This window comes from Maylandia zebra, linkage group LG7 (assembly GCF_041146795.1).
Source record: "Maylandia zebra isolate NMK-2024a linkage group LG7, Mzebra_GT3a, whole genome shotgun sequence".
Lineage (NCBI taxonomy): Eukaryota > Metazoa > Chordata > Actinopteri > Cichliformes > Cichlidae > Maylandia > Maylandia zebra.
The window spans coordinates 42,093,118-42,107,544 of NC_135173.1; the positions used below are offsets into that span (position 1 = coordinate 42,093,118).

At 38.9% G+C, this 14,427-nt stretch overlaps 1 protein-coding gene across 3 annotated transcripts in view; it reads right to left on the bottom strand.

The window, feature by feature from the left end:
• The window catches only part of strbp (spermatid perinuclear RNA binding protein), a 108,615-nt gene that overhangs the window by 22,255 nt on the left and 71,933 nt on the right, over nucleotides 1-14,427 (bottom strand). For all 3 annotated transcript variants that reach the window (XM_004538305.5, XM_004538304.5, XM_004538306.6), the window contains exons 4-8: nucleotides 8,994-9,256; nucleotides 7,554-7,722; nucleotides 5,151-5,409; nucleotides 1,495-1,610; nucleotides 590-685 (exon numbers count right to left, since the gene is read on the bottom strand). In XM_004538305.5, the coding sequence (XP_004538362.3) occupies nucleotides 590-685; nucleotides 1,495-1,610; nucleotides 5,151-5,409; nucleotides 7,554-7,722; nucleotides 8,994-9,256 (903 nt within the window). The remainder of the gene's footprint in view (nucleotides 1-589; nucleotides 686-1,494; nucleotides 1,611-5,150; nucleotides 5,410-7,553; nucleotides 7,723-8,993; nucleotides 9,257-14,427) is intronic.

The following is a 14,427-nucleotide window of genomic DNA, read 5'->3' on the forward strand; positions in this document are numbered from 1 at the left end:
AAACAACTTTATCCCCCAGTTTTTCCTTCTGACTAGATGTAGCTTTCTGCACCATCGTTTCAACATTTATCACCACATTGTGCTTATGTGCTAAAAGAGAAACAGTTTTCATGTCACTAAGACTGAGTGTGAAGTGCAATGTCAATAGCGTATCTACAAAAGGCATAATTGTAGAGGGTGTAGCAGCTGTGGCAGTTCTTTGACTTCAAACAACAGCTTTAATCGCTGCATTTTGACTTTTTTCTCAAAATATTATTTCAACTTTATTCTCAAAATGAACACTAACATTTTTTTCTTTATGTGACCCCAATACGCTGTCATACAGTATGCACTGATATCTCTGAGAAATGTTTCCAGCACCTTGCCATGAAGACTTAAATCAGTTCTGAATGAAAAAGGGGGTCCAACCTGGCATTAGCAAGGTGTACTTATTAAAGTATCCAGTGAGTGTATTTAAACCATCTACACAAGTAGCTCCATTTGTAACCTGTTTCATTTATATACATTGCCTAGTTTTTAGCATAAAACACGTGATTTACAGATGATAAGTAATTGAACACAGGAGCAACAAGGCGAGCACAACACTCACCCATCCCTTCAGAGGTTCCCAGATGGGATGTCTATTGCACATATCCCTTAATATCCTGAGAACGATAACGCAGGACTTGAGTCCATTCACTCGAGCCTGAGATGGTGGAAGGGAAAGACAGAGGGAGGCAAAGAGGAAGATTAAAGGAGAGGAGAAAAGGGAACAAACTGAGTATAGGAGCAGTGGTATTTGTTCAAACACATACAGACTACCGCCTGCAGAAAATCACAAAGCCACAGTCAAAAGGAAGTGACTGGATCTTTCTAAAACTCTGTGTCGCGAAAGATGTTGAATTAGTTTACTGAACATATATGTTAATTATTATTTCTCATTATTATTATTTTTTCTTTGTGTTTTGTGTTTGTCTCTAGAATATACACAGGCTACCACTATTTTCTTTTGTTTCCTCTTCTTTCTTTTTGCCAATAAGGTAAATGAGTCGGGAGATAGATGGGAAGGGGTATGGAAGGAGAATTGAAGGGAAGCACTGACATGTTGTACGGAGCAGGCAGGTTCACATAATTGCCAAAAAGAAAAACAAGTATCAACCATTGCTTTTGTAGCCCTACGATACTTTTTTACAAAAAACTTTTAATCTCACCCTTTTCCAGCTCTACACTAAACTTTTGGAGCAGGTATGTATAAAGTGGCTTTTTTTGCCATGATGTTGCAAAACAACATCCTGCAAACTGAAAATGCAAATTAGAGGACAAAAGAAAACATTAGTGCATTTGCATTTGTTCTAACATACACATTCAATTTTACTATTTTAGTAAAATCAGTACATTTACACTCCCTGGGTGTGCATAACAGGCAGTATAGTTCTATCTGACTATTCTCTCTGGGTGAGTCGTCAGGCTACAATAAGCATCGGGCACGAAGACAGGAAGTGAGTGGGTGCCGACCTGGAACCACTTGGCGTGTCGCAGCGCTGCCAGGGCCAACAGACATCTGTGTCTATCCAGCACCTCCCCCTCCTCCTCCTCCTCAGCCTCCACTCTCTGCGCAGCAGCACCCAACACTGCCACGAAACAATAACAACCCAATATAGAGAACGTAAAACACACACACGTCAGCTTTGAGTGTGTGTGTTTGAGTGTTGCGCGCGTGAATGTACGCAGACACACCCGAAGTCGTGTGTGCGAGCATACACACACACACACATGCATGGATATTTTTGGTACATACAAGGTGCTTTTCATGCCATAAAGTTGCTCTCTCCTTGTACAAAGTGCTCACTCGCTGCACGGATTACAGATCCGCAATGGATGCCCATCAAGGGCTCCTCACTCTTTAAATGGAGTGCCATTTTCAACACTAGGATGAGTCAAATGTGTGTTGACTGCACCACATATTATCATAAATTTACTGTCCATCCTAGAAAGAGATGTGTTGAAAATTGCACAAACTACTGAATAGCGGTTTAGTATTTTAAATCCACTCAGTGGCTAAAAAAAAACATCAGAGCAACCAATGTTACAAAAGAAGAGACAACTTTGTGGGATGGAGAGCCCCCCCACAGACATACACAAAACAAATACCTAAGGAGTGTTTGATTTACTGTGTGTGAGCACAGTTAGAGCATATCGAGTCATTTTTATTGTGCCCAGCAATGTAAATCAATCTCTCCTTTATGTATTTGACAAGGATTTTATTTATTTTGATCCAGTCTGCACCAGGCAGGAGTCAAAATAGCAGTTTTGTTTGTCTTCTGCATTACTTAAGGTGCACTTGATTTTCACAGGCTCATAGAGAAAATGATGGTGCAGAGAAAGCAATTCAACAACCTGTCTGGGCAAACACAGAATCAAGCGCTCCTAAAGTAGAACTGAAAAGGAAAAGAAAAAAAATCTAAGATAGTTTGACCCAGTCTGAGACAAACACAACACAAGAGGGATCAAGGCAGGGTTTAGTCAGAGCATCATGGTTGGTAAAAGTAGAGCATTATACTTTTATATGTAAGCATTTGATTCATGCTGCCCTACACACAGGGCTGGCTGGGTTAGTACAGCTTCAACTGGCCTGCTACGCGAGAAACAGCACAAAGTCTGTGATATGCACGGCAAGCTGAATCAAACGCAGCTGTGTATGAATGAATGCCGTTACATGGGGTTTCCAAAGAAGGTTTTATTGTGTGTGGGACCAACTGGAGATAAAATAAAACACATTAAAGAGTCCTTTGGGGCTCTATGAAAACACAACTAGGTAAATATTTTTCTCATCAGTCTCCCATAAAAAGAAAATCCTAGCCTCGAGAGGCATTAATTTTAAATGTCAAATGCGTCCGATGCGTGCCGGAGTGAAAGCATTTATCTTGCGTTATAAAATGCAGTGTAGCATTTCCTGACAATGGCATGCCTTAGTGTGAGATCTATGTTTCAGTGTGACGTGTCCTGGTAAATCCTAAGGTCTGTCAGACTGGGCCCAGCTGTGTGTTGGACAGCTCAGCTACTAGCAGATCATTAGTCTTTCTCTTCTCGCTTGTCCTCCCCCTCTTCTCTCAATCAGCGCTCTTCTTTTATCATTATCTCTCTCTGTATTACCCTTTATAACTGAGTACAGAGGGAGATTTATAAAAAAAAAAAAAAGGAGTGAACCCTCCCCCCTTTACCACACAAAGCAGGTGAGCTGCATCAGTGAGTAAAGCACACACATGCATGCAAAACAATACGAGGGGTCCTCTCTATCATGCCGAGGCATCTGGAATGATGTACGGCAAACCTTTGTGCTATCGCTCATCTCTCTCTGAGACCTGAGTGTCTAGTTGGATGAGAGCCACAGGATAGATGGGCAGCTTGCTACTGGCTGCTTATTGATTTCGCTGGCCTGCTGGCCTTGGTTCCCAATCTTACATCCCACAACCAATTATAACCAGTAACTGCTACACATGAAAACAGGGGAATGGGGATGGGTTGTTTACAGACTCAACACCAGAGCCTTTCAGCTCGATTTTACTTAATTACTTTGTAAAATGTCATAAAGTAACTAGAGTAACTGAAACATTTTGGAGCAGTATATTTCTGTAATAATTGGTTTGGATAATGGGACTAATTCAGGCATTAATGCAACAAGGTCTGATATCTTATTAAAACCAAGCCATGACAAACTGCTGCTGCTACAGTGGCAGATTCAAGAGACAAAACATCACTGGCCAAACTTTATTCTCCTTTATTCTTGGAATTTGGCTTTCCAATTCAAATTAACCAGACAGACTGACGAACAGTCAATGTGTGGGCTGCACTACTGGGTCTGTAGCTCAGGAGGTAGCACAGGTCATCTGCTAAATGGAAAGGTGGTGGTTCAATTCCTGGTTGCCAAAAAAAAGTACTATTGTGAATGGGGCATAGAGTAGAAAAGCTCTCTACTTAAAATTCACTAAATTTCATTTATATAGCACCAAATCACAACAGCAGTTGCCTCAAGGTGCTTCTTACTGTAAAGTAAAGATCCTACAATAATACAGAGAAAAAAAACAAAAATCAAACGACCCCATTTAAGCAAGTACTTAGCGACAGTGGAAAGGAAAATTATATGCAATTTAAAAACATCTTTACTTACTGGTGTATATAATGTAGAGTAATGTTAATAAAATTCCATGCCCTTACACACAAACAATGATTTGGTCAGCTGATGAGTTGCCAGATTTGTGTGGCTCCTTGCTACCCTAAATCTCTACAACCTTAATGACAAACGATCCAGGTTAAAATAAATTCTCCTTTAAGAATTATTGACAAACTGTGTCTCCCTTTTCCAAAAGGTTTAACAAACAAACGCTGTTCTATCGAATCAACTAATGGCTATCGTAATACACTTAATACTTGTTCCAGCCAAGATGTCGCTGCACTTGTTCCAAAGTTCAGCTGCTTAATCTCTTATCACCTCGATTTTGTTACACAGGTTTTCTGTGAAAATCAGGAGTGACATTAAAAACTGTTAATCCACTCACTACTTCTTAAGAACAATGCTGTTTTGATCTCCTACCTATTAGCAGCCTGTTGGCCACTGATAGGTTCACAGCTCCTGGCTTTGGCCCACTTAAAGTTTGAGATTTGTGGTGAATGAGCATTTTTCTTGGCTCCTAGATTAGGGACCAGCTATCCTCAGGGGTTTAGATCATTATTAATGCTTCCTTGCTTTGACATTTATATATTTTTGTCTGCAGCATCTTGTTTGTGGAGATTTTTTTTGTCATCTTTGACGACTCTAAGCACTGTGTAATACTAGTTTTCTATCATATGAAGAAAGTTCTACTTACACACTTGAAAGCAACTAACCTGGATCACCGTGTAGCAGGCTGTCAAATCAGTAAAATAATGTCGACATTTTTAAAAAATTCATCTTGAGTATTTGTTTTTCTGAAATATGATTGGCTACTCTACCCACCTCTGCCTGTACCTGTCTTGTCCTGTGTCAGCATCAGTTCATGAGGTCAAACCTCTTGTCTGACAAAAAATGTGGAGTTTTCTAATAACATATACATAGTTAACACAAAGACCAATTGATTGTGCATGTGCTGGGTGTGGCCAAACAGAGAACAACTTTCCTATTCCTATGCTCCTACCTTGTCCATTTTTGCTTTCTGGGTCTTCCTCTTCTTCCTCCACTTCCCCCTCCACCACCTCTTCTCCTTCTTCCCCATTCTCCAGCTCCTGCTCTTCCTCCTCCAATTCCTCCTCCTCCTCTTCTTCCCCGTCATCTTCCCTCATGGCCGGTGAGGTGAGGGTAATCTTCAAAGTGAGTTTAGGCTCTGTTGTCGTTTTTACCAAGATGGCCGCCTCAGGCAACGAGCTTGTGACCTCATATTTCTCTTCTGTCAGCTTCTGTTGTGTGTCAACAGACATAACTCGATAGTCAAGAGGCCAAGGCCACAATATGACACAGCACAGATGAAGAAGCAAAATATATTTCAGCATTGTGCGGCTTAAGCACACCACAACAACATCACTAGGTACGACAGGAGATTTAATAAGGGGAAGTTTTTATGTGAAAATAAATGAGTGATGGTAGTTAGTCTTGTGGACATCATAAAAACACCCAGGGATACTTCTGACCACAGAACTGACTGTGTAAGAAGACAGAAAGATCGCATGGACCCTTCAAAAGATATTTCCTTTTTTTTTTTTTTCAAATCACTGGCAGGTTAGAATATAGACTCCCAATTTCTGCGTCTAATTATCAAATAGCCTTTATATAAAACTCTGGAAGAGCTGTAAAATCTACTGAAGACACAGATATCAAGTAATATCTGATGAAATCTGGCGAATCTTTTGTATAAGTTTTGCAGACACTGTTTATGTATTTTTCTCAACACCCATTTGTTTCTCTATGTGCACACTGTGCCTCATTCAACCTTCGTTCTGAAGAAATTAATTACAGTTGACCTCGCTGGTCAGCACTATGACATGATGACTTATGCTAATATGTTCATGTCAGCATACGCAGCAGCCACAACCGTTACTTAACACACCTGTACTGTATAGAACAAACTTAAACAAATTAACACGCTTAATATCACCTACAAGACATGCAAAGATCAGTACACACAGAGGCCCAGATGAAGCATATACAGTCATGGGTGATTAAAAATATTGAATAAAGGGATGTCAAATAAAGCTTATGTGTAAGTTAAATAAGGAAGATCTGTATTCGCTTGTTTGCCTGCGTTCCTGAGTGTTCGGGCTGCTAGTCTGTTCTTTACAACAAGTCGAACTCTCACGCTGTCAAACACAATTCTGGCATCATTAATTGAGTCCAATCATTTTCTTGCCTGCCTTCTGTGAACCAGTCAGCCACAGTTATGTGCACTTTAAGTCTCAGTGTACTGTAACGGTTGAAATTACAGTGAATTCAAGTCTTTGTAATAGCCCAAAACAGACCTTACCCTCTTCAGCTAAATTTAAGCTTGAGTTGGCCATGAGTAGCTGACAAGATTAAGCCAGATTAAGTCTAGAAAACAACATTAAAGGAAAATAAGCTACCTAGTTTTTATAAGTGACAAAAACAAGTATATCTGGGTTTATGTCTACATTCCAGTTGCCCTTTAAATGAGCAGTGAGTCACAGAGGGCCCATCTACATCCCATTTGGCTCTGATGGGAAATTCAAAATCGCTGGTCACTGGGCCGTAACATGAGACTATTTCTCACAGGAAACACACACACACACACACACACACACACACGCTCTTTTTCTCCATCTCCACCTCAAAATGTAATTGTGAGCAGAGAGGTTGTGCTCTGGCACTATTTATTTATTGGGTAATTTCTGCACTTGCCAGCCACGTTGGAAAGTGTTTCCCTACATTTGTTGTTATATTGCTAAATCCTTCCCTTCCAGTCAGAGCCCCTCACCAGGCTGCAGTGATGTATATCCTACAAATGAAATAATTTAAATGGTGTGTAACCCAACTGAAACAACAGATGGTATAAGTCCTAGATTATAAAACAAACAGGGGTCAAAGTCACAGGTTGTAAAAAAGCGATACTTGTCCTTCAGAGAGCTGTATTGTGTGTGTGTTTGTAAGTGTATGTGTGTGTATCTTGTATGTGTGAAAGTCAGGACCTTACTTCTTTGCCATGACTTATTAATGAGGAAATGTGACACTGACATAATGACGAGAGTATTAATCACACATGACTCATACATACTCAAACACCTCTCACCTTCTCACTTGACAATATTGCTGTCACTTGTCTACTTATGCTCACGCTACCACTCATGACACTCTCCTCAACACTCACAAGCACAACACAGTGAGAGCTGGTGAATTCAGGAAGAAAATGTAGAAGCTTATTTAAACGGCTTAATTTCTGACATTGAAGAAGAGTGTGATATAAATATAGTGCATTCCTGGATTACATTTGTCAGACCGATGTGATTGTGGGTTTAATGCAAAGATTAAAGGTGAACGTGAAAAAACAAGAGAAGCATGCATGCCTCGGTGCATTTGTGTGTGTGTCTCTAACCTCAATCTGTGTGGGTAAATTGTGACAGACAGTGTCCAGCAATGTCTGTGTGGGTTTGTCTCTGCACATCAGCACCAGCTCCAGGTCCATGTCGCCTTTGATCAGGAGTCCTTTGGCCACTAGGCCGATCCTCATCACTCCACACAACAAGCCGCCACCGCTGGACTCCCTGTAAACACATAAATAAATATATAAAGTCTTCTCTTGTATGAGATTTTAAGCTATGTGCATATGAACATTTTAATTCATAACTAGTAAATATCAAAGACAGAATCCATGCTTAGTTCTCAGGGAGTTAAATACGATGAAAGAGAAAAATAACCTTGTTATAAAATTAACCTACAATTTTGTGCGAGACCTGACAAACAGAACTGCACTGCAGGCATGAAGTCGACTCAACGGGAGATCCAAACCTCTTTTTATCAGCGTAATATCTGAATCTCTAACAAACACAAAAGTGTTTGAAAGATTAAAATACTAAAATTCCAATTCACACAGCAAAATAAGATCAGACAAGGCAATTCAAGATATCAATGAAAACTACTGAACCATTAATAAAAAGATTCAAGAAGAAGGAGCCCCCAGTGGAGGCCGTTTCATTTCCTGTTGAGCAACATATGCTCCTTCTACCTCAGAGAAGTGCGTTTAACTTATTTCTTCCTTCTGCATAAAAAAGTATTTAGCATGAACAGTCTCTGTGAGAAGTAAACAACACTAATAAGTGCCAACATTTTTTTGTCAGTGACTCAGTACTCTAGGTTGCAAAAGAAGAATAAACAACAAATCTAAAGTTGTTTATGTGACGTAAGAATGAAGAAATTCAGGCTTCTCAACTGTGCCTTTCTTTTTAAAAATGCAGCTATTTGCCACAGAATTTCCTCAACATGTGGAGAGATAGAACAATCTTATCTTTTCTAAAGTCCCTGGTGGCTCAAAGTAAGTGATGACATCTCTCTAGGAAGTCATTTCCTCTGTACAAAACCTAAACTAAATCCACAACTTGTACACTTGACACTTTAGTGTTTAAAAGAGGAGTGAACTCTCATTTAGGAGGCACCAAATGTGAGAATGCAAATTTCAGAGGATAGAGCAGATAACTGTCCGTAGTAGCATTGGCGTGGATGTCATGTGTCCATGCCTCCTGCATGCTCCATCCAGGCATAGACCCATGTTAACTTTATTTTTAGTAGTGAGACACTTGATTGATTATTATTATGCTGATGTTGTCCGAAGCTCATGTGTCAAAATGTTTTTAGTGAGCTTTAAAGGCATAGGTATATTTACCGAACTGCTGATGTAATACATTAAACGTCTTTGGTTATGGTTTGTAGGTTTGACAAAATAATTATTTTGTGTTTGAGTGACAAAATAATCCATTAACTGAAAAAAACATCAACAAAAATTATGAATTAAAGCCCACTGTGCGTTTCTTCTGCCTACCTGTAGCAATCACTTGAATCCTCAGTTTCTTCGCTGGGCTCAACACCAGGGTTGTCCTCCTCTGTGCTGTCTGCTGGTTGGCTGTCAAACTGGTTGTGGACTTCGCAGCTGCTCTGATCCAGCCAATCAGAGACATGTTTGAGGGCACACTCGACAGTGGATACCAGTGTCTGAACTGCTTCCAGCTCTTGAGAGGAGGGGTAGATGGTGGAGTGTTTCGCCATGACGTGGCGGTCATCGTTACTGAAGGAACGAAAGGACCTCTGAAAGGGAGGATGACAAATAACAGAGAGGTTAAAACGCACAGGAACCACTAACACACGGGCTTGCATACCTGTAAACGAACACGCATAAAAACACCTTCCTTTCCCTGCAGCAAGGACATTCTTTAACAGCAGATTGAGCTTTAATCCATCAAACAAACACTTTGGACTCCCTGCTAAGGACTCACTTTATTCATAATAACAACAAACAACAAAACCCAAAAAAGCCTTTCACACAAAATTAAAATGCAACACAGCTATCCCACAAAGTGTGCGTGCAACTGGCTTTTTTGTCTGCCCAAGTTGCTTTTGTGCTCACAGAACATGTTATCTCTTTTATAGGAAAGAAATCAATTCTAACTTCCGTGACAGCTCCTATTTACTGCCACTAACCCTAGCACATATGCACACGCACACATGGCTATCAGAAATTCATCTCACTGAGTCCATTCCACATGTCACTCAGATATTCTGGCCTTGGGAATTCATGTCAGCTCTTCACATGCTCGATTCTACTTGGTAAGAGGTTTAAGGGGGAACACCACAGCAGAAAGATATCAGGTGCAAGGCTTCAGAAAAGGGTAGCACAGAGGGAGGGTAAATGACAGAATATAGAAGGCACCTACCACCGAAGCCAAGAAGGAAGAGAATAGATAACAACAGAGGAGTGCGAAGGGAGCAGTGCAGAATCTTTAACAAGGATAAATGACAGAAATGCTTGTGCGACCAGAGGCTGAATTCAGAGACAAATTGGCGACGTAAAGAGAAGAAGGAGAGGAGCAGGTGGAACGGTGCCTTTGTGATTTGTGTCCTGCAGTTAATATCACCCAGATGGGTCCGCGGTGGTTATGTGGATTCATATGAAAACACTCCTCATCCTTTCACAGAGTAGATAGAGGTTTACAAGGCTAACTGTTCAGCGAGGAAAAACTGCAGTGCTAAAGTATTTAAACATCTGAGTGTTATGCATTAGCTATTCTAATTTTGCTCAGCATAATTGTATTGAAAATGTATTACAATCTATTATCAATGCATAAAATTTGCTGCAATACACATAATGTAAAATCTCTGCGGCAGCTGTTTAATTAATAACAGGAATACTCATACAAGAGATAATTAATATCTGTTGTAAGACATTATTTCAGTTCTGTTCTTGAGTGCTTGGATGGTTAGTAGCAACATCACTTCTGTTATAATCTCAATTTCAGCTCTCTTTCACTGTCTGGATTATTTTGTGACCGTACATGAAAATAGAACATCAACTAGAGTCATCACTGTGGCTTTCATCTTGCTTATTTTCTCAACTTTTCTCTTTTACTGCTATGATCATTGGAATTATTTTCGGTTTGTCTATTTTTACTTCCCTCGCTTTGCTTTCTCCTGTTTTTAAAAAAAAATGTAAAAGTTTTAAAAAAGAAGTCAAGATATTGTTTCATGATTGCTTGGATCTTAAGGATGGGGTTCATTTTTAAATGAATATCATATTATTCATTTAAAATATTAATATCATATGAATATCATATTATATTGTTCTGGGGAGCCCGAGGTGCATACGACACATACAGTTCAAAACGAGGGTGCACTGTTAGCCTTTGAAGTCATTTCCATAGCTTAGTACTGCAAAATCAACAGTAAAAAACTCTAAAGGATGTTAGCAGTTTAGTACTGTAATTTGCATGTATTTGTGGGAAAATTCCATGAGATTACATTATTTTTACGGTAACTCACCGTACTCATGGAAACAGCTGTAAAAACAGCAAATGTAACAATTGGTGATGTTACTGAGATTATACTATTACACCATCCGGATTTCTGTTGTTTTCTACTGTAGATCTAAGAGTAATTACTTAAATCCTCATTCAGAGTGTATTACTATAAAATGTGATTCACTGTGAAAGTAGTATAACATATAAACTACAATATACAGCATCATTTTTAACTTAAGGAGTAAGTTGCAGCCACACTAAAATTTAATTCCTTGAGCTGAATGGAACCTCATATATTAATAAATGTATTTGTTTAGTCAAACAATGTGAAACATTAGTAATACTATTAATTAATAGTATACTTGTAAGGTTAGTATTGTGATAGAGTCGAGTATATTTTAATTATACTCTTGTAGACATTATGACATTGTGCTAGTACAATTATGGTGAACAAAAAGTACATCTAAAAGTTAATTTCAAGAATACTGTTATGTACTAAAACGGGGGCCAATATAGTCCCAAGAAGCATTATTAGTATACGTACTAGGTAAGGTATACTTGGGAAATATAATTGAAGTATACTTATTTTTTGTATGGCCAGCAACAAATACTAATGGCTACATTTAGAGTAATGTTTAAAAATGACTTAATTTAGCAGGGTGTTCCTTTTTTTCTCTTCTTATTCTTTCTGGACCTTCATTTGTTTTGTATAAGGTGGTACTTTTTAAGACACCTCTGCCTAACTACAGTGACCTAACCTAATAATATGCTCTGGTCGTCATTTTACACAAGTTAAGGTGTCACATCCATGAAACCTACACCACTAACCAGCATCAGTTCTACAACTTCACTCTCAAAATTAATAAATCCTGGGACAAGCAGAAACTGTATTTTTAGCGGTGCATTTTGTTGCAGGCCAGACTGCTATGAAATGCACTCTCCTAAAGAAATAATTCCTTTGTAGCACCACTTCGTCTTGGTTCAGAAGAGATGTCCTGGATATACGTGATAATGTAACACATTATCACAGTTTAGCGCGTTGGGTTGTGTTTTTAAAGCGATTGTTACGTTTTTAAAGCTTTTTAATGCGACAGGTGCGATAGCCGACACCACACCTTCACCTGACGTACAACGTGACGTATGGCGCACACATCAGGTATTCACTTTCTAAACAACAATGGGGATAGACAATATTGCTCGAGGTGGTTAATGCTCCTTTCGCTGGTTGCCAACCACCATTAAATAACAACAAGAAGAAAATATTGATCTGCTTCTCTTAGTTTTGCACGTTTAAGCCGCAATTCAGACTCAAACAAAGCTGCAAAGCAGGAGAACAACATGGCCATCAACTATTCTGTGCCACAGATCCAGTTCGCTGCAGCACAGAGTGATGATGAGATCGTTAACATGTGCAAAAGTAGTCAGAGGTAACTGGATGTTCAATCGGGTTAAATGCAAGGTTGATTGGATTATATCTGAAGATCATATGCTATTCGTGATAACTCTGCTAGACTCCAAATTGCTCGTCCATGCGGGAGTATCTCAAATTTAAATGAAACCACTTAACACTTCTTCCCTAAAACGGACTGACATGGGACACATTAAAGTTGGATCGGAACCAGCTAATCAGTCTGAAGGTAAGTGTTTTTTTCACTTATTCGAGAGAAGTCCGAAATGCGTTCTTATTACTGTTTGTTTTGACTTTTAAGCTACCCTACCAGGATATTTTCATTCAAATGCTAAGACAAAATGTCAATATCTATGAATGTGGAGACTTAAAAGACTAGTTAGGTAATAGTTTATTTATTTATTTAGGATTTATGAGACTTAAAAGAAACTTGGACGTTTGCAACAGGTGAATTGGTGAACTACCGAGGTTGCGCCCAAATGCTTAAAGCTGTTAGCTGGTCAGTGTTTTCAGGTGTGCACTGTTCTCTTGTCGGCACACATTTTCTGTTTATTGAAGCCTTTTGTGAATAATTTTGATCATGTAAAAACTGGGAATTGGTACCTATTCACAATACTCTTATTTTTTGCATATGTCATTCAGGAAAGCTAATTGGTCACTGAACTCTTTGCAACTATGTGTATTTCTAAATTTTGTGGCTTCATTGCACGCAAATTTATATTGTTCAGTTTGCATGTTAAAAGCCTGCCAAGCACCCCAAGGCTGATTGTGCTTGGTAAGAAGTCATTTATGAAATAGAGCTAATTAGACCATATTAAAATTTCTGTTTGGCACAGGAGCTTTTCGTGGACACAGGTATCCAGTCTCTGTTTTGTTAGCTCAAATTTCTGTAATTTCCTTTATAAACCAAGGTTGTTGGACATGTGTCTCAGTGACTCCAGCAAAGTAACAATATCAAATTTCACATTACATATTACTGATCAACATAGTAGTCTAGCTACACCAACAGCAAAAATACTGAAGTCAATACTGTAAAGTTTAACAGCAGCACAAACTATAAACTCCAAAATAACCATACAGTTGATTCATCTCCGGTAATTTAACTGGGCTGACTCTTTGTTAGGTGTGTTTAATAACCCTTTAAGACCTACCATAGAACCAAGTCCGCCAGAGCTTATATTATATTTTTACATGGTGTGGTGCCATTTTTGGGAGCATTTCAAGTTGCTATACATCAATACAACAATTATAGCCCAGATTTTAATAACATGTATTCATTAAGTACATAGTAATTACATAAATTGCAAAAAAGTGCAATAAACTACAAAAAAAGAGAAAATCGTTTTTGCTTTTTTAACATATATTTCTAGTTAGAGAAATTTAAGAGGCGTATCCCTCAAAACTGTAAATACAAAAAAGTTGCATAAAATAGTTTCCTACCACAGGAAATTTATTTTGAGTGTCTTCATAGTTTTATTTTTGAAATACACCAATTTTTATATACTGCAGGAAAAACTAAAATAAATATTATACTGCAAATTTGCAAAAAAGCAGCACATGCATCAAAATAAACTATTTCCAGCAGTGCAATATGAGTCCTAAGCATCCCAGAAACGACACAGAAAGTCATAAAGTCAAATATAACTTTTAAAAACACCAGTATAGGCCCATGAGGCCCTGATGGTAAAAAAAACTACATTTCCGCGAAAATGACGCCACTTCCGGTTTCGGGCAGGTAATGGCGGACATGCAAAAGTTCGCGCTGACGTCTATTCCAACGTAGGAAGTGTTCTGAACAGCTGATCGGATCGGCAATGCGTGTTTCTGGAATATTATGTTTTTGTTGCTGCAAGTGCTTTTTATGCAGTTTTTGCAAAGCTTTATGTGGAAGGAAAGCTGATGGCATAAGATGTAAGTACAACTCCTCCGGTTTCATATGCAAAAAAAATTATTGCGCTAGCTTACGTGGTTGCAGAGCTACCGGGATTTAAAAATAGTTACGCAAAACAGAGCGTGCCCGCTCTGACCGGCTCTAAAGGGTTAATGGGCAGAATAAT